The sequence below is a fragment of the Stegodyphus dumicola genome, chromosome 12 (genome assembly GCF_044657685.1).
Source record: "Stegodyphus dumicola isolate Sdum_Otavi_A_Nest chromosome 12, ASM4465768v1".
Classification (NCBI taxonomy): domain Eukaryota; kingdom Metazoa; phylum Arthropoda; class Arachnida; order Araneae; family Eresidae; genus Stegodyphus; species Stegodyphus dumicola.
This window is the reverse complement of record NC_140779.1, coordinates 41,349,782-41,376,745: the sequence shown is the minus strand read 5'-3', so window position 1 is coordinate 41,376,745 and position 26,964 is coordinate 41,349,782. Positions and strand designations below refer to the sequence as shown.

The following is a 26,964-nucleotide window of genomic DNA, read 5'->3' as shown; positions in this document are numbered from 1 at the left end:
CAGTCACAAGCTGGTGCATGAAAAGCAACGTCTCATTGTTGATTTTTCAAATTCAATCGCATTACATTTTGAATATATATGCTGGTACTTGCGAGGAGAGAAGGTTAGAAACTAGTTGTAAATGTATTATGTAGTTTGAAATGGAAACAAAATTTCATTTCATGCAAAGATTATACACGAATAACATTCCGAAGTATATAGTTTGCAATAATACCATTGTAACTATCTTGTAATAAATTCACTTGTAATATATATATATATGTTTATGATAAAGTTTCACACCAAAATAATGCATATTGTTACTTATTTTAATTCATTTGTAAATGGCATTTGCCACTGCATAATGCGACACTGCAGAAGTAATTTTACCTCTAGTGCTGCTGGAGGATACTTATAAAATTCTATGCTTAAAGGCTTAGTAATTAATGTGATATACATTAATTACTATTCTTTTATTACCTTTTTTAATTCATATTTCTTATTATAAGTAGTTGGCATATGGGTACAATCTATTTCTATGACACAGAACGAACTACCAATACAACTTCACATAACCAGTAGCAAAAGTGTTAAAGAGAGTTTTATAAAGAATTTATAACTTTTTACAGATTAAAAATATCAGCATTATTTTAGACTAAAAAAGACTCATGAGAAACAAAATAGCCACAAACATTACAGAATTTAAAGCACCAAACAGTGTTGGAATGTCAATGTATTATTTGTAAAATATTTAAAAAAATAACTCAACACTTTTCGTAATCTCTAATAATTTAATAACCCAATATTAACATAAGCATAAAATATTGAAAGCCCAATTGTATCATATATATTCAATGACAGATTTTACAAAATATATCAGAAATAAGAAAAGTAGTAAATGCATTTCTTCTTTTTTTTCATTAAACATAAACTTTTACATAATTTAAATAAGAGTTACTTTAGGTGGAAAAACTTTTACATAATTTAAATAAGAGTTACTTTAGGTGGAAGTGGAGGTGCTTCCTCATCACAGTTGACAAGTGGTGGGGATGGTTTTAAATCATGATTTGGTTCACACAGCAAGACATAGCCAACATTCTTTTTCTGAAATAAAGTATCAAATTATATCTATACTTTATGATTTACCTCATAATTTCTATACATGAGGACTCATTAAATGTTAGTTTCAGGAAGCAGCAGTTGGCTATAAAGCATTCAAATGATTACCTGGTCAATAAGATATTAGCAAACATATAATTTATAAATTATCAGGATTCATACACATTTCTGCATAAAGATAATAAATAAAAATAATAATAAATAAAGACCCATCACCAAATATGGATTAAAAAATTAAAGCAATTATCCATGCAACCAACTTCACTCTTAAAAAACAAATGTTGGTGCATTATTATTAAACATAATCTAACATTTAGCATAATTATCAAACAAATCTGAGAATCAACTCTCTAAATGTTATTAAGTAACTAACATTAAATCAGGAATATAAGTTCCTGAAACATTTATATTTTACTCTTACAGTAGTTACACATAATTTAAAGAAGATTTACATACCACTATTAAAAATTTTACTTGTTAAAAAAAATTTTTTACAAAATCTAAGGAAATTTTTTATTTTAAAATTAGCACAAAATTACATACACATTTTATTGTACAAGTTTTAAAAATATACTCAAGCAATTACACAGTAAAAGCAACAAAATATCTGCTCTACAGCATTTTTATGTTTTCTTAATTCTAATGTCTCTATAACATAGAATAACTCCAGAAAATTTTATAAATTAATATATGGTGTGAAATATACAATTTTCATTTAATTACATAAACATATTGCAAATCTTTTAAATTCTAGCTTTTTAATATCTTTATTAATGAAGTTCCTTTCCACTAATGCTTGTCCATATGACAAGATTGAAATCACTTTTGTAATTTTCCTTACTTCTGCACAATGAAAAAAGCATGTCAATTAAAGAAGAGAAATGTGTCAAGAGAATTTTGGGATTAAATGTAGAAAATTCAAATAATTTTAATTTCAGTTCGTTCCCCCAAAATTGTCTAAACAATAACAGAAAACCACCATAATCTTCCTGCAAAACATGTCTATTCTGTAACACATTGAACATATTTTTCGTTTTGTCACTGGCTTTTTCTGGACTTTTAGCTAATAACTGTGGCTCTCACTTTCATTTTTTCCTGGAACCTTCCAAGATATGCAGCCCCCCCCAAAAAATTGTCTTAATAACCGACCTATTGTCATACCTGCCAACTTTGTAAAACATTTTTTTTTTTTTTTTTTAAATCCAGGAAGAAGAAAATCTGAAAGGTTTAAGAATTTAACATCACACTAGAGCATTTATTATGACTTTTTATGCTCCCGCTTAGCTTGCAGTTTATCAATCTACTCCTGGATTCACTCCTGCTAATACAACTTTCTTAGTCTTTTTAACTTGGCATTTTAAACATCACTTTCTTCACACTTACGCCACATAAAAGTCACGAACTATTTAAAATTAGTATATCTTTACAATAAGGCAAAAATACTTTAAAATAAGATAGAATATAAAATTGTTTCAATTTAATGTCCTTTATCTTAAAAATGCAATTTTAGTGCACTAGTATTACAGTAATATCTTAATAATGTTATTATATTTATAAAAAAATCATAACATTTTCAAAAACAAAAGTTATATAGACAAACTAATCTTAAAATCACTGAAATGTTGATCAGTCATCACATTTAGTAATACACAAAAAAATAATACGTTCCAGGAATAGAAAGCTTTATTTTCATATAATAAAGTAGAACAAATTTAATTTATAACCCTAATTTCTGTTAGGAATACACAAATTAAATACATATGAGGTGATGAACTAACAAATTTGCACATTTTTGATTCCTTAATAAAACTGAAAATCCATAGAAAATTAGTTTCATATATATCATGAAATCTGATTATTTGTTAAAATAATGAAAAATCATCATTATTGACAGATATGCATTATTCCTATTAGTATCCTATCCACAGTGATCAATGTGGCTTTGAAGCAAGGATAATTAAAATTGACAGTGCAAATATGTGACCTACCCCATATTTCAACTGTTCCAATATCAACAAATATTGGTACTTACGTATTAACGCAACCAGGCCAAAATTCGCATAAATCGCCAAATTTGGCGACCCTACTTACGGCAACCTTATGTTAATTTATTAAAGCGAGGTGTGCGTAGTTCGTAGATTCGTTCATTACCTACATTGTGCCATTCGTAGATGTTTTTTTAAGTTAAAACATTTCGCTGTGTACATGGATTCTTGTCTATATTTCGAACTTTAAGCCTAAAATGTCTCCAAAAACGCGGTTTTCGCACATGCAAAAACTACGTTTTGAACACACGATTTAAGCTAAAAATCCGAAACAAAAAATTTAGATAGCAAAAACCTAAAGTTTCTAACCAAAAATATTTGACAAGAATCCATGTACACAGCGACATGTTTTAACTTAAAAAAACATCTACAAATGGCACAATGTAGGCAACGAATGAATCTACGAACTACGCACACCTCGCTTTAATAAATTAACATAAGGTTGCCATAAGTAGGGTAAACAAAATAACATAAGAATCTGTATTAAAAATTATCTGTAATTAATAAATGTACATTTTCTTTCTATTCATACTTTTGTACTCAAACTTACAAATCGTGCCAACCTGGTTGCGATAATACGTAAGTACCCAAATATTTTCAAAATTTTCTGAAACCTAGCTCATTTTACAAAAGCCCTATTCATGTCTTTTGCCCATACTGTTGAAGAATCTCCCGGATTCACTTATAATAGTGAGTAGAAGTATGGCTTTGATGAAAATTGCAGTCTCACATTGAAGGTCACATTTTCATTGCAGTCCAATTTTTTTTTTTTTTTCCGAATAACAACCGATAGTATTCTCCCCCCCCCCAATACAACAACCTTCAAAACAAGTTTGTTGATAATAAACTTGTCTATGCAATCAAATGGGCAAACCGTGAATTTCAAAATGGGTAAACACCTGTTTGGAAAGTTTGGTTGAACAACAGAGTAAGCTCTCCGAAAATTCCACTTTAGGATGGCTGATTTTCTTAGTTGTTTGCACTGCCAACATGCAATGGCTCTGTCATGAACATGTAGTTCGAATTCCATGTTCATCTAATATACTGATTTATATTTAGAGTCATAGAAAAAGCCATACAGTCATAGAGATGACAGATGACCAAAATTAGGATCATTTGCAAGTTTTGGCCAAATTGAACGACTTGACGATTGTACGAATCCCGATTGTGTGTTCATAATAAATGCAATATATCTACACAATATCATTAGAAATTTAAATTAATGATATCTTTACTTCGGTTTTACCGCTTAACTTTTTTGCTGGTGCATTTAACTTTCTTGCTGGTACTTTTAGACTTTTAATAATTAATAATAAAAGTAATTAATATTAATTACTTTTAATAGATTTTCCGTCTATTTTTAATTCTTAAATTTGAAATCAATCAAAATTTTTGGACATATGGAACTGCCACTTAGGTTTTGTTCTTTCTTTTGATTTTCATTACTGTTCTCTTTTGGCAACTTTTTAATAAAATTTTTGTTATGCTTCTATTTAATACAATTTTTACATATTTGCAATGCTTTGCCATTTTGTATTTTATGTAATTTTTTTTCCTTATTATCTTTTCCTTGGCAATTTGAAGAATTCTACCCCACAGGTGTTCTGAGTGGCTATTATTAATATTATTTTTTTAATTTTCTTAATCTTGTTTTAATTACTGTCTTTTTTAAAATTATTTCCTTTTTATTAAAACATTATTAACTATAATTTTCTTTTTTACACTAAAAGCATATTTTTTCTATTGTGTTGGAGCAGATCATGTTTTGATGAAATTTTTTTAATTATTATTTTTTTTAATTTCTATAAATTTTGTACAAGTTTATTCTCATTTATTACTTTTGTTTAAAACAAAATTTCATTTGATAACTTTTATTTTGAAATTATCCACATATATTACAAAAATAGGATCCTGTTGAGAATTCCTTTAATTTCTCCTTGAAAAAAGACTAAATAATTATCAACTTTTATTTAATTTTTATTGTAGTTCTGTTTTTGAATAATTTTACTTTAAATTCAAGTTTATTTTCCAAGTTTTCGCATCGAACTAGTTCTAATTTGTGCCTTCCTGTTTGATAGTTCAGCAACCTTGGCTATTCCAAAATATTTTATTTCTTATTTAAATAATTAATTTTGCAACATTTGGAATGATGTTAATAGTATTTATTTTATTAAATGTGCTCCAGTTTTAGACATAGTATATGTGTGTGTGATGATAATGTAGTTCATTGCAGATAATTTGATATTAGATGAGTGCTTGACTAAGAAAGACACCAATTATTCTGCAGTCACAAATGGATTTAAGTTGGAAGATCACTGAAATATCGATTACATTATATTCGATGCCAGGAACTTCTGAAGAATTACAAAATCACTTGATAATCCAAATATATCTTTATTATTTGCCGATTATTTTATGGCATGGCACATCACAATGGGGACAATCTGCACCCCACAATTTTGATTATGATGTATTACATTTTTAACAATGAATAGAAGCCCCAAGCAAGAAATGTTCTTTAGCTAGTAAGCTTAAGTAGCAAAAGAGAGTGGGAAGTGGGATTGCAGTGGTATTTATAGTAAATTTTTTTATTAATCTGATTGGCTAAGAACTAAATGCTATGCAGAAGATTAAGATGACATAATGTCATATGCAGGAGGAGAAGAGGACATAGTTTTCAGCTATGACATAGTTTTGAAAAAGTTATTACTATTTTTTAGAACAGAGAGAGAGAAGTGCTTAAATTAAAAAGAGGGATATTGGGGCTATTGCTAATTTAAGGTATAATTCAGAATTACATATTTTTTTTTATTTTACACATACACACAAAATTATATATTGCTAAAATCAGTCAGGTATTTAATAGTTGTGTGGTCACTACCAGTCTACCAGTACAGAATCTACAAAATAAGATTTTCTTCTGAACACTGAGCTGCCACAATAAATGATTCATTATGCATGTAACTTCATCTGTCAATAATAAAGGTAACTGTTTTACCCTTCAAACCTTTTTATCATTTCACTCTTCAGTTCTTTATGAACTTGATGTAGAACGTGACCAGTAAGTGCTTCTTGTGGAATTGTTTACATTCTAGGTGAGAATGAAAATGACCGTCTTAAAATGTTCATTTTTTGCAGTGAAAATATTACATTGTAGGAATAAAGGAACATATCCGTTAGTTTATCCAGTTTCACCTTTTCAATATCAGAAGCACACACTAAAATAATTCCTGTTGCACAGAACTTTCCTCTTTTTAGACAAACTTCTCGTTATCTGAATTTCTGGATGACATGAGAGTTCTTGTTTGATTTTTTTTTTATCAATCTGAGATTTACAGAACTTTAAAGAAGCATACATTCTTTTTACTCTTTTGTTGAAGCATGTTTTAAGCACTGAAATACTTTTAAAAACATTTTAATACACAAATTTTAACAAATTTTCTCATTTATAAAATCTTAAATCCTGGTGATCATTTTCTTATGGCCAACATTACTGAGAGAGAGAGGGGGGGGGGAAAAAAAAAAAAAAAAAAAAGATGAAATGCCAAATCAACAAAAGTATAAGAATTCTATCACACATTTCATTGGATTTTTTGGGCTAATTATTTGATTACTTTGCATTTTATTTATTAAAATACAAAATTTATTTTTAAAAAAGTTAAACTACTACAATTAAAGCTTAGCATTCCCATGGATGCATTACTATTTATATCTTTTACTGTTCTGGAAGAAACACATTTCTTCTGGGGAAAAACCCAACTCTGCTTTAAAGGCAGCTTTTCATCAACAGATCCAAAAATATTTGCCACACAGAAGATTAAAAGCAAAACATATGAGATAGCAAACTCCGATGATGAACCATTTACAAAGTGCTCTCAAGGTATAGTTTGACCGCCTCATCCACGACCATAAGCGAAAACATGCATGCGCCATTTGGACCGAATTATTCTCAAAACAGGGTGGAAGGATGGGGACTTTCTTTCCCTCGAGCATTTAAATCATCTCTTTCCAGAGGTCTTCGCGTGACCTTTCACATCATAGCAAGTAATAATGCCCCTTTTGGACGAGTCTATGTGTCTTGGCAGAATGCCAGCCAAGGTTGCATTTGAGATGGTTGAACTATAGTTCTTTTCTCTTTTGCATACTCTCCTGCATTACTTGTAAAAAATTAAGGAAAGATTATTTCTGATCCTGAAACAGGAGAAATATGGAACTCCGCAGTGCAGCTTCCTACTGCTGTGAGATAAAAAGAGACATTTGAAACAGATGATATGTTACAAATTTTAAATGAGAACAAACAACTAAATTGTGCATATATATCCTTGCAAATGTTCCCCCTCCCCTTTTTTACCACACTTTCTCATAATGAAATGGTAAACAGTACGGTGAAATGTATAATTAGCTTCTTTGATATGAAAGAATTCTTAAGCACGCTAATATGCAGTTTAAGTAAATATCTTAATAATAACACAATTACCTTTGCAGCAGATGTTAAATAATGATTTGGAGCAGTAACTGCAGTAGCACAGCATAACCACAATAATGCAAGAATGAATCCAAAAAGCACAATCACAAGTAACCAGCGTGGTATGCCAGACTGATGAGAAATGCAACCCATCCAATCAAGCTTTTCTTCCTGCCAACTTGGATAGTTTTTCAAGCTATTACTGTTATCTCTTGAACGTGCTAAAGTAGAAATATGCTTATTATTAGCTAAATATTACACTTAAAATTAGAAACAAAATTTTAAAAAAGAATTTACCCTAATTAATATAGTAGTAAATTTCTAAAACAGAAGTATAAAAATTTAAACTTCTTTTCCTTATATTTATTACTTGAATACATTACACAAAACAAGATAATTAACAATGGGCACAAAATCTGTTTCAAATCTGCTGAATCACCATTTAATTTGTAATTCAGCATTTTTTTTAACACTTCCACTATTGCTAAATAAATAGTACAACTGTAACACATTTATTCATATAATATTTTACTTGGCCTGCTCAACTTAAAGCAAAATGTCACGCGTAAAAAGATAATGAAAAATTTATTCTGAGTTCGAGTTATATCAAATTCATATAAAAACAGAATGAATAATTTATTTTAAATTCAAATTTTTAAAAATGAATTTTGAATTCAAATTAAATCAAACTGATGTAAAAACAGAATTTGATGTACAACTTTCCTTTTTTTTTTTTTTTTTTCTTCCCCTTTAATGTCACTAACAGATATCACTATATGAATGTTTACATCTAAAACAATATAACTAAAGGATGATCTAGAATATTTACTCCTAGTGAAGAAACATCAGTGTCAAATTCTCTCTTGAAGTGCAATGAAACATTAATGAAAATCAATGGCAAACAAAAGTTGAATGCTGCCTAATTTTTAAAGCAAAATTCATTGTTTCTTCTGTATATTAGTAAAAATATATAATTTTTTACCTGTTAAATAAATATAAGAAACAAACTTATAAAAATTTTGGGAAAAAGTACACATTCATTTACTAAATAAAAATATAAAAATATGCATGAACGAAATAAAATCTTACAGTATTCAGAACTTTCTATCACATTTGGGCTGGTCTGAAGAATAATCATCTTTCCAGAATCTTCCTGGACATACACAGTCCAACTAGTGGAGATAAACTGTCTCATATGATGAGCCATTGTGTTATAAGCACTTTTCACATAAATCAAAGGAGTTAATAAATGCAGTGTCTGTGTTTCATCCTACAGAAGAAAATATATACACAATTATTTTAAATTAAGTTTTCATTTATTTCTTAAACATAAAATTGAAATATATTACAGAAAATTTAACTACCAACATTTAATATGCATTATTTAGAGAAGCTGACATTTACAAGAACTTTTTTCATAAGAATCTTTTGAATAAACTAATTTAACACCTTCATTCCAGTTTGAACTTCTCTGATCATTCTCATAAATTCTTCAATGTGCTACAAGTACACATAACAATAGAGATAAAAATTATGGTCATCCTACTATTCTATTTTTTGTTCTCATAGAAATGACTGAATCTCTAGGAATCTTAGTTTCTCTGGTGCAAAACTGACTTTAACAATAACCTAAATGACATCTAACATAAGAACACTCAATTTTTTTTTTAATGCTTTCTTCATGTATGTCTTTTCAATGTTAGTTTCTCATGTTCAAATCTACATACAATACAGCATTATTTCATTTTGTTTTTTAAATTTATATTTCATTTATAAAAATAATAGAAACTCTTATTTTTTCCTGTTTTCTTCATATATACCTCTTGTCTTTCACATAATAGCCTCTCATGTTCAATTCTTCAGCAATGATATTCCCTCCATCTTTTTAAACCTTTATTTCACCTACAAACATGTAAACAATTTCCAGTTTGCCATAAACTGAAAACTTTGTTTAATCTTCCAAGAAAAGTAAATTTTACCTGCACTATACTTTATAAAAACAGCTGTGAAATGAAACTTTCTAATAAATTTACATGACATTGTATAGATAAATAACACCTGAAAAGGAACAGCATCCATGATGTAAACTAGTTTCATGAATTAAGCATTTCCTTTTTGACTGTGCTACATTTTTTCCTACTGTTGGAACAAATAACATCTATTGCATGGTATTGGAAGTAAATATGTATAATAATACAGCCACTGACTGCAATAATTTTATGAGAGATCTAGGCATCTGATTAAAACATCTGGTCAAACGTACTAAAAGCTGAATTGGAGTACCCGATAAATTGTTAAAAATCTCTTTGTACATATAAAACAGAATGCTAGACGAATTTTCTATAAATACTGGATATTATGGGCATGTGCCATGAAAAAGAAGAATACTTTGGAAGTCCTAACAGAAATGTCAAAACATTTCTGCAAAATATGTCAAGAGGCCAACAGTACATGCTGCTTAATGTGATCACAGTTAATGTTATCCTTCAGATATTTTTATCAAACTGCCAAAATGCCACTCAATTGTATATGAAAAAATTGCATTGCTTACTTTGATCAACAGTTTGGTTAATGTAATAAAAATGTTAATAAAATATTTTTTTTAAAACTGAAGTAGATTCGCCAACTGAAAGATAAAATCACCAAATAAGGTTAAAATATAGAAATTGTCAACTGGAACAGGGATTAAATAATTATTCCCATTATGTTAAAGATTAAGTGCTAAGCAACTTTATTTTGTTTTAAGGAAACTATCTACAAAGGAAACCTTTTTTCGAAAGATTTAGGAAGATAGATTAGACTAACCATATTACTCAGTAACGAAGCAGAATTCTACATGATCTTGTTTTTTCATGCCAAAATATCCCTTCATTTGTTTTAAGATTAATACAGTACAAAGTGCAAAATCTGAACTCTTCAGAACTTTGGCAATTCCAGATTTGGGATTTTTCCCGATTAAAGCACAAAAATTTTAGGTAAAATATTTCTGTAAATACAATAAAAATCACCTAAAAGTGTGTAAACAATCTCTGTATTCTCCATATCCACACTAGCTCACTGGTTAGTGTAACAAGATATATTCACTACACAGCACATATCATCACTGCTTCAGGTTGTGTTAATATTTGGTTTATATGCAGCTGCTTTACATCTTTGTGCTTTTGCATGTTTTCACTTCATTATGACACCATATATGGTGAAATGGGAAATTTATAGTACTACAGAACTTTCTTGAGCAGATTTTTCACAATGATAATACACAAGCATCACAGTGATGTCTAGCAAGTTGCACTGCATCTTCAATTCTAGAGCATGTTTTATTCACAGATAAATTACATTTATCAGTGAAGGTGGTTTTTCAGTACCCACAATGTGCACTTTTGGGGCAGCTATAATCTGTGCATACTATGTCCACATTCCTACCAATGATAATTTATAGTAAATCTATGAGCAGGTAGCTTTAATAATAACTTCACTGGCCAAAATTTGCTACAGGAATGCTTGGATGGGACAAATTACCTCATAATCAACCAGAAGTATTGCAGTATGCAACAACAGCCATGTGTTATAGAAAATATGGTCCCAGCATGCAGCAGAATATTTTCAGCATGGTAGTTCATGCATACCAGTATGGTATGTTTTCAGATGAGTGGATCAGCCAAGGACTCATCATTTGGCTCCCATTGTCTAATCTCAATTTTATGGGGGGATATCTGAAATCCCTCATATATGAAACTCCCATTGAGTTCAATAAACACCTTGTTGTGAGGCTTTCAGTAGCAGCCACAGAGAGCCACAATATGCCTGGTATTTTTTAGAACACATGAAAATCCTTATCTCAGTGATGCAAGATCTGCATAAAAAGTGAGAACTGCCATTCTGAAGCACTTCTGTAAGAATACTTCTTTTGATATTTTTGTATTAGTGCAATCACACTGAAAGAGTTCTTAAAATTTTTATACAAGAAAAAGAAATAATTTATTTATGATTGCAAAAAATTATTTGTTGACTCTCCATTTTTCACCTGATGCATATAATATTATGTACTCACTTTATGCTTCAATTATGTATTTATGCTGAAAATTAATCAATAAATCTGTTTATGGGCAGTCTTTTTTTTATGTAAATTTTTTGGTAGTTGCTTTAACATGAGCAATTTTGCACTAAGCTACTGTATTATATAGAAATATGATTGCAATTTCTACCATTGTTGGCAACCCCCCCCCCAAGCACTTATTTTAAAACTGAGTTAAGGCACAAAATATCACATCTTGCCTCTAAAAATCACTAGAATTTGGAATACAGCAAAAAGAACACATATGAAAACAGCTAAGCTGCTTGTTAAAGCTAAAAAATTGTAATTTGCATGGTTCCCAGAATACATTCTGAAAATTTGAAGACTTCTATTTAGGTGGTTGCACTAATACTTAAGTACCTTTTTTTTTTTTTCTGTAGTTGCAGATATTTTTACCTGTGATTTCACTTGTACTTTTGTTTATTGTACTGTTCTGTAATTTATGCAATTCTGACCAATATTTCATAATTTCAAGTAGTTATTAATGTTTATTTGTTTTCATTAAGGCTTTTGTTAATGCTTTACCCCTGTCAGTTTTCTAATTACATCGGACTGCATATGTGTGTATATCAAAATAGAATATGCCCAATGCGTAATCAGTGCACTTCCGATCATTTACACCATGATGAGAAGCATTTATTTCAATGCATTTCACCGCTCCTTAGCTGCAATAGTTCATAAATACCCAACATATATAAATCAATAAGGATTTAAATTTTTTCTCTCATTCACAACAGTATACACAGAATTATTTTGAAAGGAAGGATGTGAAAGTGAAGTATTGGCAAACATGTAGATAAACTCACTGCATGCTATTTATTTACTTAACTTTATTTTTGGGATTTAGGATTGAGACCTTGAGCATCTCTAGGAGTACATCATAGCTTGTTCCCTCTGGAAAAAATCCAATCAATTTTTGAAATATTTTGTGTACTAATTCACTTAATTAATTAATATTATATACCTCTCTCAATCTTTCTTTAGTGTTCTTCATATTAAACTGTAAACTTATATATATATATATATTTCATATTACTATAATTTACTAATAATACTACTGGAACACAAGATATCAGACAGGTTCATAAAACATACCAAAGCTGTGACTTAATTAAAAATTAATTAAGAAAATGGCAGTAAATTACCGTAGGTTTAACTATAATAATTTACTACTGGAACTAATACTGTCCATAATTTACTACTGGAACACAAGATATCAGACAGGTTCATAAAAAATACCAAAGCTGTGACTTAATTAAAAATTAATTAAGTAAGAAAATGACAGTAAATTTACCGTAGGTTTTGAGGTAGCATTTTGATGACAACCATAACTGCAAGCATCTGTTGATGTCTCATTAATAAAAGCCTCTGCACATGCTAAAAAAGAAATACAACTCAGATTAATTCAAAAGTACAGATTTTACACCCTAAAGTTTAATTTTCATGTTATAGTACAAAGTCTTTAATCCGGACTCGTCGGGACTTCAGCGATTCCGGATTAGGGATTTTTCCGGATTATAGATCATCAATTTAAATCTGGTAAGATGGCATGCAGAAATTATAAAATTAAAAATATGAAACCATAATTTATGAAATAAAGAGCAATTATGATCTAAAGGGTATCAATTTTTTTTTTTTTTTTTAAAAAGGAGCTTAATGTTTATTTGTTTACTTTATTAAACATTTCTTTCAATGTAAGTTAAGCTGCTTCGTTTTCTGTGCTAATACTTCCTCTTTAATTCCATAAACAGACATAATTTATTGTTCAGTTACAAAGTTCCACTGTTCAAGTCCTGTAATTGCTGTGCAGCACTTTCTTCATGCCTTTATCCACTTTTTGCAGCAATTCCACTTTTTGTTTGATGGACATCGAAACATGCTTTTGCTTTGTAGATCCTTTGGCAGCTCAAGAATCAGAAACTCTTTTTGACATAATCGAAAATTCAAGCTTACTTTTTATAAAATTGCTTTAACAGTCTGCAAAAATTAAAAAGCCGGATCCAATTAGAAGATTAAGGAACAACGCAATCTGCAACATTAACTGAAATAGAGAATTAGATAATTTTAGTCCAGCTTATACCGTCCATTATACATTAAACACGCATGCATAAACGTATTATGTGCATGCGTAAACAAACGCATATGCGCATACGTAAATGCAACGCATGTGCAGAAAGTTTGTAGCTTTGAGGTCCGGATTATAGATCATTCTGGATTACGGATGTCCGGATTAAAGACTCTGTAGTGTACTTAACTGCACTGGCAATTCTGATGTATAATGAATGTCATTTTCAGTTGAAGACATAATAATAAAAAGTGACTGACAACTACACTATAAATATTACCATTAACTTTCTTAATACCTTAAAACAACCAATGATGTCATTTTGTCATCAATAAATCTTTTGAAATTATTTTTTTTTTCAGTTAAAATTTTTTTACATTTCTTAAAAATTATTATTTTATGTTGCAGAAAAATATGTTAGATCACTAAACTTAACTTGCAGAAAAGAAATAGAAACAAAATTGCTACACAATTGCTGAAATTTCGGTATGTATTATTCCTTAGACTATGAAACTTTAACCAAGCACAACAATTAAAGCTTAATTATGGATAAGTGTGACATCACAACAAATTCATAACATCTGAATTTTGTTTGATGCAACCCTGAATATAAATTAATTGTTATTGCTGTATTCCTGAAAGGGGAAGAAAGAGTTTGAGTTTTGTAGGTTCACATTTATGACTTTGGATCAATTACAGGTGGTTGAGAGAATTAACACCTGTTGAACAAGTAATAGAACAGATGCATATGGGCTCCGAACGGAAAGAGAGTGGAATAACCACTAGCAAAAAGTTTGTACTCAGCATTTCAAACTGAGTTTTCTGTAAAATTGAAGGGTATAATAAAATAGTAGAAACTGACGAAACCATCTTCACGAAGCGCAAAAACGAAGTCGGGCAAATATTTCTACAATGGCCATTTGTTGGATTGTGAAGAAACTGACAAATGCAATTTTAAGAACTTCATATAGAAGAGTGGCTTAGAGTTCCTCAAGAACAATTAATACAACTCTGGCATCATCACCACCAACTTTCATGGCTCAATGGCAGCTAATTTTTACAGTCGATGGGATAATATGTATTGGGTGATGGTGGTATCCTGAACTGATGAAACAATTCCATATGGTAATGCATGTAGTTGCATTTATTAAGGATGTATATTACTTACTGCATATAGATCTAAAATATATTTTAAAATCTATGAGAAGTTCCATTAACAATACATAACAACACTCAAGGTATAAGACCTATAATTGTAGATTATTGTCCTCATTATGTGAAGATCTTGCTAACTGCAAGAGTCTCTCTAGTTGAGAGTTTAAGAGCATTCTGAGTTCTTGCCTTGTGTAAAGTAGTTTGCACACCGAACTAGACATGCCCTCTTAATTTTTTCGCCGTATTTCATGTCCTCTGATTCATTATAGTTGAAACATCAGAATAACAATAGGATCATTTGTTTGTCAGCCTCCCTGAAATCAAGAGGCTTTGGTGACAGACACAAAGCAGATTGTTAAAACTGGCCCTTGACACCGGCCACAGGAATTTTGTAATGTCAAATGGAGCAGTAACTGAAATTATTGCTTATGAAATGTCAGAGCCTGTAGTGTCACACCTCATAACAACTTGAACATTGTGGCTAGTGGAGAACCGCACACATAAATTTCTTATCTTGGTGTGGTCCACTGCACATAAATACCAAAATTTTTTACTTATATAATATTCAAGCAGATGATATTAATTTCATAAACATAAATTATAATAGATATGTACTATATTCAACATTCAGAATTTATACTGCTATCATCCTTTGTGTATTTTTCTACACACCAATTCCATGCATAAAAAGCCTTTTTGTAAGTAGCGTTTTTGGTTTGATTATGGCACAGCACTTGAAAACTATCTGCCTAAGGGAAGGCATGTCTTCGTGGAGGACTTTCTAATGGAAACTGGCTTGTATTCCTGCTATACATGAGGAAAACCAAAATAACATGCATGCAGCCAGCCTGTCTGGGATTTCGACCCAGATTGTACTACCAATGTTCAGTGACTTTGCCACTACTAGTGTTCAGTGAATGTTCTTGGCCACTGCACAACTCAGTAGCAACTGATTAGGATTTTAACTCGGATCGAACTACCAGTGCTCAGTGACTTTCCCAGTGACTACCAGTGTTCAGTGAATGTTTTCGGTCACTGCACAACTGAGTAGCGTTTCGAATACACTTTTTAATTTCTTATTTTTTCATATTACAAAACTTTCCTTGATTTATACACATAATGGTCCCAACATTTATAGTTGTAGTATTATTCTGTTAGAGCGGCATCAGTTAAAAATGAAGAAAAAATTAGAAGAAAACTATGCTACAACATCATGCCACATACATATTGCGGCTCAAGATTTCCAGTTTTTGTTTGAAATATCAACATACCTCAAATTTTTTTTGGGGGGGGGGCTGTATTTCACCCCCCCTTTTTTTAGTACAAAGAACTACACAATTTGGAAATTACCTAATGACAAAGAGGTTGTCATAAAGATTCCTTCATGACAAAGGAATAATTCATAGCAAATGACTTTGTTCTCAAAATCATCTCTTATATTGTGTTGCTACATACGTTCTTGCTATGAAAAACGTGGTTTCCAGCTTTCTTTCCCCAATGCTGTTAATTTTATCTATCTGTGGTGTCAGGACTTGACATCAACTGAATTTTGCTAACTTTAGCTAGAAATCAGCAACAATATGACAGTAGATTGGAATAACTACTTGAGAGAGGTATGTGCAAATAGTTTGAAGTTTCATAAAAGAAATAAATTTGGTGGAGCGACCAAAATCGCAGAAATAGAGGAAAGTCTTTTCACAAAAGGGAAAAAAAACATTGGATATGTTTCTTCTGGAACAGTGGGTATTCAGAGGCTTATGTCATGAAAACAAAGAATGTTTTTTGATCGCCGTTCCCGATTGTTGTGATACAACATTGATGACTGCCATCCAGGAAAACATCACGGATGGCAGCATAATATTTTAACACTCCTAGAAAGGATATAAGAAAGAGAAATTAAGAAATGCTGAACTTTTCACTGTGAATCACAGTTATAATTTTGCAAACTCTGAAACTGGATGCTGTATCCAAACTGTGGAGCAACTGTGGGGTGGTGCTAAATGGAGAAATTAATTTCAGCAGAGCACTGCTCGCTACCATTTGGAATCATATTTGATAGAATTTATGTGGTGTCGGTTATATTCAAAAACAGAAATTTTTTTCTATAATATTGAATGATATTTGTAATTTTATCTATATATTTATGTGTAAAATATACTCTAGATTAAAAAATTAAAAAGAAAAATTTAAGTTCTTTAAGAATTATGAAATTTTTAAAAAATTGCTTTTTACAGAAGTAATTTTTTTAGTCTTTTGAACTCTATTATTATTTAATAATTTTATACTTGTCAACAATTAGTGGCCAGAAAAAAGAGGCACATTTTTAACCGATGCCACTCTAACAGAATAGTACCATAGCTGCAATATCTAAGATCATAAATTGTGTGGATTAACTATGGTCTGACAGTTACACTACTGAAAGTACACCATTCATTGGGTTAAACAATAGTGTAACTTTTTCTGTTTCTTGTTTTGATATAGTATTGTTAAAAAGTGAGGTAGTACTCTGATGCTTACACATAAAATTACCAAACTTTTAGACTATTCAGAACCTCTCATCACAGTTCAAATTTCTTACAAAAACTGTTCTACACTCATTATTATTTTATGTCAATTCTGCTAATATTGATGTAAAGATCTATCATAGCCTTTTCTTTTATACGGATTCATAAATCTCAGCCAATTTTCATTCCTCAAACTGAGATCTACCATACTTATTGCCGTATTTACTTTGACTTTTGTTAAGTTTAACTCTAAAAATTAAGAGGTAAAAGTCATGCCATGCATAAAATATCGAACAAAAAGGCTTAACACTAAAATGTATATTTTAATGAACATACTGTTACAAGATGTACAGGAGCGGTGAGATAGCTTCCTCGCAAAGCCGTTTTAGGGTTGCCATAAAATGGCAAGGGAAGGTAGGGTAGCCACATTTGGCGAGAAATCACCCATTTGGCAACAAAATTGGCGATGTGCCATGGATGGATGGAGAACCTTCTGGAATGAATTTTTACCAGTTTAGCCCAGAATATTCTCGAACACAAGCCGAAAGCTATATAAACCCTGCTGGTCCACAGTCAGTTAGAGTGTGCCTCGTCGAGAGGGCGAGTGAGAGTGCCTCGTCTAGAGTGCGAGATAGTCAGTATTGAGTTGGTGTCTTGTCTAGCACATCAATCCCTGTGGAGTCGATCGAGTTGACAGCCGGGCAGCGAGTGCCGAGTGAGTCGTTGAGTTCACCGAAGGAGCCTGTTAGTGTATCGTGGTTAGAGCATCGTCGAGAGAGCGGGTTGAGCTCCGGGAATGACTGAACCGAAGAGTCGCAAGCTGTGCTCTGAGTGTCGTTGAGTGAATTGCGAGTTGTAGCCTGGAGAGGCTCGAGAGTACGTCGAGTTCCGAGAACGACCAAGCAGAGTCAGGAGCTGTACTCTTGTGCTTTGCCGTGAAGCTGTCTTCACTGAGATAATCTGATAACCTGGCGGCTGTGTCGCTGATCATGTCAGCGTGTTTATAGTAGTTCATCGACGATGTAAACGTGTTTTGGAGCTGTCCTGACAATACTGGCCAATAAAGTGTGTTTCGATACTTCATCAAGTAGTGTCGTCGTTATTCACTCCAAATCCATACAAACGTGAAGGAAGAAAATAACGCAACAATTGGTGTTAAAAGAGAAAAACGTAACAATACTAATATTAAAACCTTTTTTTAAGGAAGGTCGCTTAAAAAATTAATTTCAATACCCTTCTTTTCACTTGTATAGCGTACTTTCTTACTCAAAATATATTCAAGTTTACATTTAAGTTACTTTAAAACAATTTTCGAAATTAAACTTCCTACCTATGGGTTCACTTTTTTTATCTACTTCTACTAAAATTAATATTAGGAGATAATATAATCAATATTTCTTTAGTAAATAAATTATTATTATCTTACTTTGCAGCTATTGCGCAAGTATTAGAATAACTTGTTTTCGAAATAAGTGAATTTACGATCATATATATATATATTATATTTTGTTTTCAAAAGTATTGTTTTGTAATTATGTATATATATATATTGTATGGTCTTAAACTCATTTAGTGCGAAATTAAGCTATTCTACTACTTGCGCAATTGCTGCAAAGTAAGTTAACAATAATTTATTTACTAAATAATATTGATTATATTATCACCTAAGATTAATTATAGTAGAATGGTCTGAAAAAAGTTAATCCATACTTAGTAAGTTCTAGTATAAATGGTAAATAGGTATAATATTATATACACACACAAATGAAGATATATTAGATCCACAAGACTGTTCCATGTGTACTGAAAAGGATGAAAGATAACATATACTAATCTCTTAAAAAGAAAAAAGAAATTCAAACTCAAGGTTACAATGTAATACAGTCAAAAGTCGTTAATTCGGACACCCATAATTCGGAATGATCTATAATCCGGACCTTAAAACTAAAAACTTTCTGCGCATGCGCTGCGTTGACACATGCGCATAGGCGTTTACGCGTGCGCGTAAGACCTTTTAAGACTGCGCATACGAGTGTGCGCAAGTGCAGAATACGTTTTCGCGTGCGCGTTTTGTGTATAATGGACGTATAAGCTAAAATTATCTAATTATCTATTTCAGTTAATGTTGATGATTGCGTTGTTCCTTAATTTTCGAATTGGATCCGGCTTATTATTTTTTGCAGACTGTAAGAGCAATTTTATAAAAGTAAGCTTAAACTTTCGATTATATCAAATAGAATTTCCGATATATATTTGTTAATATGTAAAGGATCTAAAGCGAAAGTATGTTTTGAAATCCGAAATCTGTTTATCAATTTCACGCTGCTCGGCGGGGGGAACGCCGCGCGGCGGGCGCGTAATGAATTGGAAGTTATCTGTCAGCACTATCCTTATCTTCAGGGCAGATGTTTTGATTTTATTTGGCTTATAATTGAAGATCAGATGTTTTTATTTTATTTGGCTTATAATTCCTTACCAAATGTAGTATTTCATCTCGATATGCTCCGTCTTTGATATGATTTAAAACAAGTTCCTCGTCATTATAATTCGCTTCCGATAGCGAAGAAAAGTAACAGAGGTTATTGAAAACGAAAAAATTTCGATTGACAAATTAGTCGGTGTTCTTGACACAGCAATTATAGGACTTGAACAGCGGAACTTTGTAACTGAACAAGAAATTATGTCTGTTTAATAGAATTAAAGAGAAAGTATTATCACATGAAACGAAGCAAAACTTAAACAACTTACATTGAAAGAAATGTTTATTTAAGTAAACAAATAAATATTAAGCTTTTTCTTTTTGCAAATTTTGATACCCTTTAGATCATAATTGTTCTTTACTTCATAAATTACGGTTTCATATTTTTAATTTTAGAATTTCTGCATGCCATCTTACGAGATTTAAACTGATGATCTATAATCCGGAAAAATCGATAATCCGGAATCGCCGAAGTCCCGACGAGTCCGGATTAACGACTTTTGACTGTATTTATTTACCTAGCTGATAAACAGAAACAACTGTTTCAGTGAAACTACTTGTGGAATTTCTTCAAATTATAATAAACAATCAAAATTTTGGCTGCCTGCTTCATATGTAAATTGATTAAAAGACACAAAAAAAATTTCAAAATCTGAAAGAATGCTAAAGAAAGCCACAAAATGCATTTGGGTTTTTAAATGATACAAGAAAAATTCTAGTGTTGCCAATAATTTATTTAAAATAAAATCCAAATATGTTATGCTGCATAATAGAATTCATACAAATTAATTATTGCAAATAACTAATAATCTGATACCTCAAACGACTAGCTAAGTGGATACAATAACTAAATGGCAGCAGTTCAACACTGACTTTAATCTTTGTGAATGGATGTTTTTGCAATTTCTGAATAATGCAAATGAATATTAATGAATCAAATTCCTTTAGAATGAAAGCAGCCATTCTGTCACGCAAATAAACCTAACGTTTTTCATTTGACTAAACAAACTAATCGGTAGAATCATATAACATTAATATGCTTTTAATAATCTGAAAAACAGAACAATTTGTGCAGTAGTTTTCTGTTGCATAATATTCTATCAAATCATATATATCTTCAAATCTAAGACATGCCACTTCTCCCACAAGAGTTTTGTCATAAAAAGAAAGTCTCTTAGTATAATTTTTTTCTGAAATAATTAATCTTTCCAAATTGCTAAAGTAAGAATACTATAGCTATTAACAAAAAAAATAATTAAAAAATACCTGCTAGTTATATTTTAATATTTTTAGTCCAAAGGGGCAATCAGCCCTGAAAGACTATTAATTTCATTTTGGCATTTTGCATCGAAAACTTTAAGAGGCTGTATCACTTTTCAAATCGTTGCAACCATATATTATCACAGTCTTATATTTTATTAAATAATGAAGAATCTGCATAAATGTAGAAATGTTTCTCGCACTATGATAAAATAACGGTACCTACGGCCATCAAAATTTGAAAAACGTAATCTTCCATAGAATATGGCATGTGGAAGCTCTAATTTGAATTTGAAATTTGTTTTATTATCAATGAGATACATTATGCAGGAGAGGAAGAGGGAAAATGTGGTCACGTGTTTAAGAACAACAACATCCGCATGTGCTATGTTTACAACGGAGTCGATAGCAGATATTCCGCTGAAATTAATTGATTTTTTGAATTTAGAAATTTATGGCTATTGCGCAAAATTTAAAAATATGCTTAGAAATTATTTCTCTTTTCTTGATTTCAACAAGTAGGGTCTTTTGTTTTTCATGGAAAAACATGTCAACAATATTTGTTTCAAAGTAATGCCAGATATCATGGTACTTATAACAAGCTGTGTTAAGGACAAAATGAAGAAATCAATTAATTATGAAATATCTGTGCAAATTTCTGCAGATAACAAGGTAAGATTTATAAATTTTTCTTATGCCTGATGTTTACCAGTATTAATAATGTTTTTATTAAGAATACTAAGTGTATATCAGTTAATTGAAAACTATTCCCAAGACCTTGAATAGCGTTTTCTAAACTTTTAAATGTAAGTGTAATAATAGTATATTCGTAGTTCATGAATAGTTATTCTAAATTACTGAAATAGCCGAATTCGGGAAAGATCTGCTTATCTGCAAGAAAATAAATACAAAGCCAATTCTCTCTTATTAATATTAATTAGTGTCGTAGAACATTTTATGCTACTAAAATTTTATTAATTTCATCAGGCTATGTTTTAATATTTTAGCTGTTGTAATCGATTTTTAATGAATACACATAAATATCGGAATGTTAATTTTTTTAATACTGTTACGGATTTGGTATTTAAATAGCTAATGTTAGTTGAATTATAAATTAAAATGTTTATTCCCCGTGAAGTGCAGCGCATAATAAATATTAAAGGAAAGCTATGCCAGGAAATTAAAAATACCAGAGCAAGTACATTTAACATTTAATAAATAAAAAATATCTCTTTTTGATTTCAAGAAAGTTCCAGAAAATTCTTGCACGCGATTAAAAATTTTATAAAAGGAAGAAAACCTTTCAGTTCGGTGTGATTTTAGTAGTCAGTTAGTTAGTTGCTATTTTAAGAGTTTGTTTAGAAAACTGCTCTTGTTGACTGTAGCAAATTCGCGGATTAGCGTTCTTTATAGCTGTTTTGAATTACATTCTCTTGAATATTTGAGTAGTTAAAAGATAACTACTGTGAGATGCGTTAAAGAAGAAATGAAACTGGGCCAAGATTCCATCAAAGAGGAGATGAATGCAGTCAAAGAGAAGATTGAAGCAGGTCAAGAAAAGATTGAAGCAGGACAGGAAGAGATGAAAAGGGAAATTCCCTGCATAATAGAAAATAAATTTGAGGCTATGGAAGGCAGAATAGACGCAGTTGAAAACAAAGTTGGGCAAATTGAACAAAATGTTTCTTCTGTCAAAGATCAAATAGAAGTAAGGGTTTTTGCTGTGGAGCAATGGATAGAAGAAGGAGTTTCTGCCATCCAATAACAGATTGATGACAGGGTTTCTGCAGTTGCCAGAGAAGTTGATAATTTAAAGAAATTCGTAGCGACGGCAAAGAGCACTTTGGATGAACTAAAACTTTTACCCGTGCCTGCTCGTATCTCTCTGAAGCTATCTACATATAACGGGAAGACCTCCTAGCAAGTGTATAAAACACAATTTTCTATAAAGGCGGAAGCGAATGGAAGGGATTCCCAAGCTAAAGCCTGTCATCTCGCCGTTTCTCTGAGAGCAGACACAGTGGATATTCTGCAGACTCTTCCTGAAAACCAGAGACTTGATTTCGAAGCTCTATCCGACGCATTGGAGCTGCGCTTTGGCGAGAAATGTTTAAAAGATTACAGCAGATTTCAATTAAAATCTCATCAACAGAAGCCTCCAGAATCATTCCAGGAGCTCACCACGGATGTTGCAAGGCTGTCCCATCTCACCTTTTCGGAGTGCCCGACAGAAACAAGGCAAATCCTGTCCCTGCGATACTTTATCGACGGCATCTGGGATCCCGAAATACAGAAAGCTCTGCGAATGATATAAAATACGCTCTGTTGTACGCCGTGAAAGTCGAGGCAGCCCAGAAAGCAACTCGTAGAGATCGCTACCAGTCAGTGCTGTGTGAATCCACGAGCCAGTGGATCGATTAGTGGTTCGTTTAGATGATTTATCCAGACAACAATGCTTTGATACAGAGTAGGAGTGAGAACAAAGTGGCACTAAGGTGTTGGAAATGTAGTATTGAAGGTCAAATTCTCGCGTGCGATTTAAAATCTTATAAAAGGAGGAAAACCTCTCAATTCGATGATTTTAGTTAGTTTGTTGTTGTTATAAGAGTTTGTTTAGAAAACTGCTCTTGTTGATTGTAGCGAATTCGTGGATTAGCTTACTTTAGCTGTTTTGAATTAAGTTCTCTTGAACATTTGAGTAGTTAAAAGATAACTACTGTGAGATATTGTAATACTGCATGAACATCTGAGGAGATTTAAGTATTTTTGTTGTGATAATAATAAATTTTGTTCATTTTTCATCGGACTTGTGCATTCATTTTATAACGAACCAGTACGCATGCAACAATACCTTCCATTGTAGATATTAAGGATACCAACAGCTATAATATTAGAAACATCAGTAATACTGAAACATTTTAATATAAAAGGTCGCTTTTATAAAAATTTATACTTAATTCTAAATTTTCTTGGGAAATTGCTGAGTTTTTTTAGTTTAAATATTAAATTAGCATGTATATTTATTCCTTGAAAATCAGTGGTTCTGTCAGCCCATAGTTTGAGATAGCATGTATGTATTAAGTATATGCATTAGAATTACACTAGTCTATTTCCTATGGTAGATGTTTTCAATAAATACACTTAAAATCTTTTGAGCTACATGATTTTAAACTAAAAAATTCTGCAGATAAATTATGTAACTTACAAGATTATAAATAACTTCAAATTTATTTTTTGAATATTTAAAATGTATACAGATAGTACTTTTTTATTATTTATTATTATAAAATGTATACAGATAGTACGTTTTTATTATAAAATATATACAGATAGTACTTTTTTATTATTTATTATTATAAAATGAATAAAAATGTATTATGAAAAATTATTAGTTTCACAGTGACTCAGTACTGCAGTGAACACAGTTGCACAAATCTCTATATTTTTCTTTGTGACATTTATATTATAGTATACAAAATGTGTTAATTTGCAGTTTATACTATCAATAGGATAATAGTCAGTTGCTAAAAATTAAATTTTAAGTTGTATAAAATTACATATTAATTTTGAACTGCGCCGAACATTGCCATCATTATTCTTACATGATTTAAAGGCCAACTGTATTTACAGTGCTCTGGAAATTTGACTATTATAGTTTTCAGAAACAAACTATTTATATTTATCGTTCTGCTTGTCAATTTTTTAAGTCATAATTCTTGATAAAATTATGACTTAAAAATATTTATAGTAACTTTCTTTTCAGTGTAGAAGAACACTCTATGTAAACATGATTTAATGTATTCATTTTTACATTTTTTATAAATGAATTATCAGATCAAGGAAAGAATTCATAAATAAATATTAACAATCAAAACATGGTAAAGCAGCAAGCAAAGGAGTATCATGAAGATAACAATAACATATGAGTTACCAAAATTATACTAACCAAATGAACGAACAGTTAATTAATGGATGAAATAATAATTAAAGATGAAATGCAAATTTCATAACTAAATATAAACAATTAGCAGTTCTTACATCACGTGACCTCTGACGTCACCGGAATGTATCTCATTTCAGATTTTGTAACACTTCCATGAATTTTTGATTAAAAACTCAATGATTTCAAAACGAGCAATGGCAACACTGTATGAAAAAACATTTTTATCTCCAGCGTGCAAGACTCTGTATCAGAAATTCTAAAGATATGCTTATTTTGAAATTAATTTGCGATATTGCTGTTGAACTGACTTTCACAGTTAAAGTAGTAAAGATTATGTAGAATATGATAATTAATAAATAAAGGTAACACACGAAACGTTAAAAAAAAAATGCTCCTTTGGACCTAGCCTTTACCTTTCAGATTTTTTTCTTTTTTAATTTTTATGGTACTTACGTATTATCGCAACCAGGTTGGCGCGATTTGTAAGTTTGAGTAAAAAAGTATGAATAGAAAGAAAATGTACATTTATTAATTACAGATAATTTTTAATAGAGTTTTTATATTATTTTGTTTTAAAATATAAAATAGCAATTAAACCCTTCCGGTTTCGAATTTGAATAAGTTGCAGAATTATTTTTTTGCCAGAAATCTTTTGGCTATTGCTTTTAGCACTGATAGAAAACCGTCTTCGCCATTAACAGCTTGAGCTTGGCGCCATATAAATTCGATAAGGTATGAGTCAAGATGATGACGGGCTGTTCCTCTCTGTTTTTTGTTGCGCCATTTGGCTGAGCCCCACATGCGCTCTACATGTTGTGTGTGAACGCCCATGTTGGGATCCAAAAAGTTATATTTGTGATTAACAGTTCCATGCAGAAATCCAGCATTTTCAAACTCACTTGTATTGTATCCTTTCCAGCAATCCGAATAAATAATGCTTCCTTCCTTGATATTTTCGCAAATTTTTTCCATGAGGGTAATGGCACTTCTGTTAGGTACAGCAACCAAAAATGTCTCTTTCTTTTCTCAGCAAATTCCGCTGAAAACCCATTGCTGTGGTAGTACACGCCCAGTGTTATTTTTTCTTTTTACAAATAAACTTTGGTCTATTTTCACACACGTAGGGTTGCCATAAGTAGGGTCGCCAAATTTGGCGATTTATGCGAATTTTGGCCTGGTTGCGTTAATACGTAAGTACAATTTTTATTTTATTAGAATTGAACTCTTCTGTTCTGTTCTTATAACTGCAAATGAAATGTGCCTCTTAAAGTTAATGATATTCTTAAAACCGACTGACCAACCACGAATGAACACACATACACACACTAAACCATAAATACTACCCAAACTTAAATCATAAATTTCTTTTTAAAATAAAAAATATATTTTGACAGTACTTGCCAGACATGAGTCCTTACATTTTAAGAGTAATATAAAGAACAAAATATGCTATTTAATGTTCATAATATCTACACTGCTCGCCATTAAAACTGCGACATCATAAATTAAAGCAGATATAAAAAAGATATTTATTGAACATAAACAGTATGGCATAAAGACAAAATGATTAAATTTGGATTAATCATTAGTTAATCAAGCATTTTGGAGGTTTACAGGGTAGCATTTTGGAGGTTTACAGTGTGAAATTAGTAGAAACAGCTGCCACGCCTGGCAGCTAACACGGCCCTTACCCCATTAGGCATGGAGTCAAACTTGGCTTGGATGACAGAAATGGGCAACTCATTCCATGCTGCTTTAAGTCTATTCCACACTTCATCAACCGTATTAGCTGGAGAGGAGTAGCAGGCCAATATCTCAGCAATGCATGACCAAATGTTTTCAATGAGTGATAGATCTGGAGACCGTGCAAGCCAG

General features: G+C 31.1%; 1 protein-coding gene across 1 annotated transcript in view; it reads right to left on the bottom strand.

Annotated features, from left to right (window-relative positions):
• Positions 1–750: 750 nt before the first annotated feature.
• The window catches only part of LOC118192499 (transmembrane protein 59-like), a 28,959-nt gene continuing 2,745 nt past the window's right edge, over positions 751–26,964 (bottom strand). The window contains exons 2-5 of the mRNA XM_035363495.2: positions 12,978–13,060; positions 8,698–8,878; positions 7,621–7,829; positions 751–1,083 (exon numbers count right to left, since the gene is read on the bottom strand). Coding sequence (XP_035219386.2) covers positions 964–1,083; positions 7,621–7,829; positions 8,698–8,878; positions 12,978–13,060 — 593 coding nt within the window. The 3' untranslated portion in view covers positions 751–963. The remainder of the gene's footprint in view (positions 1,084–7,620; positions 7,830–8,697; positions 8,879–12,977; positions 13,061–26,964) is intronic.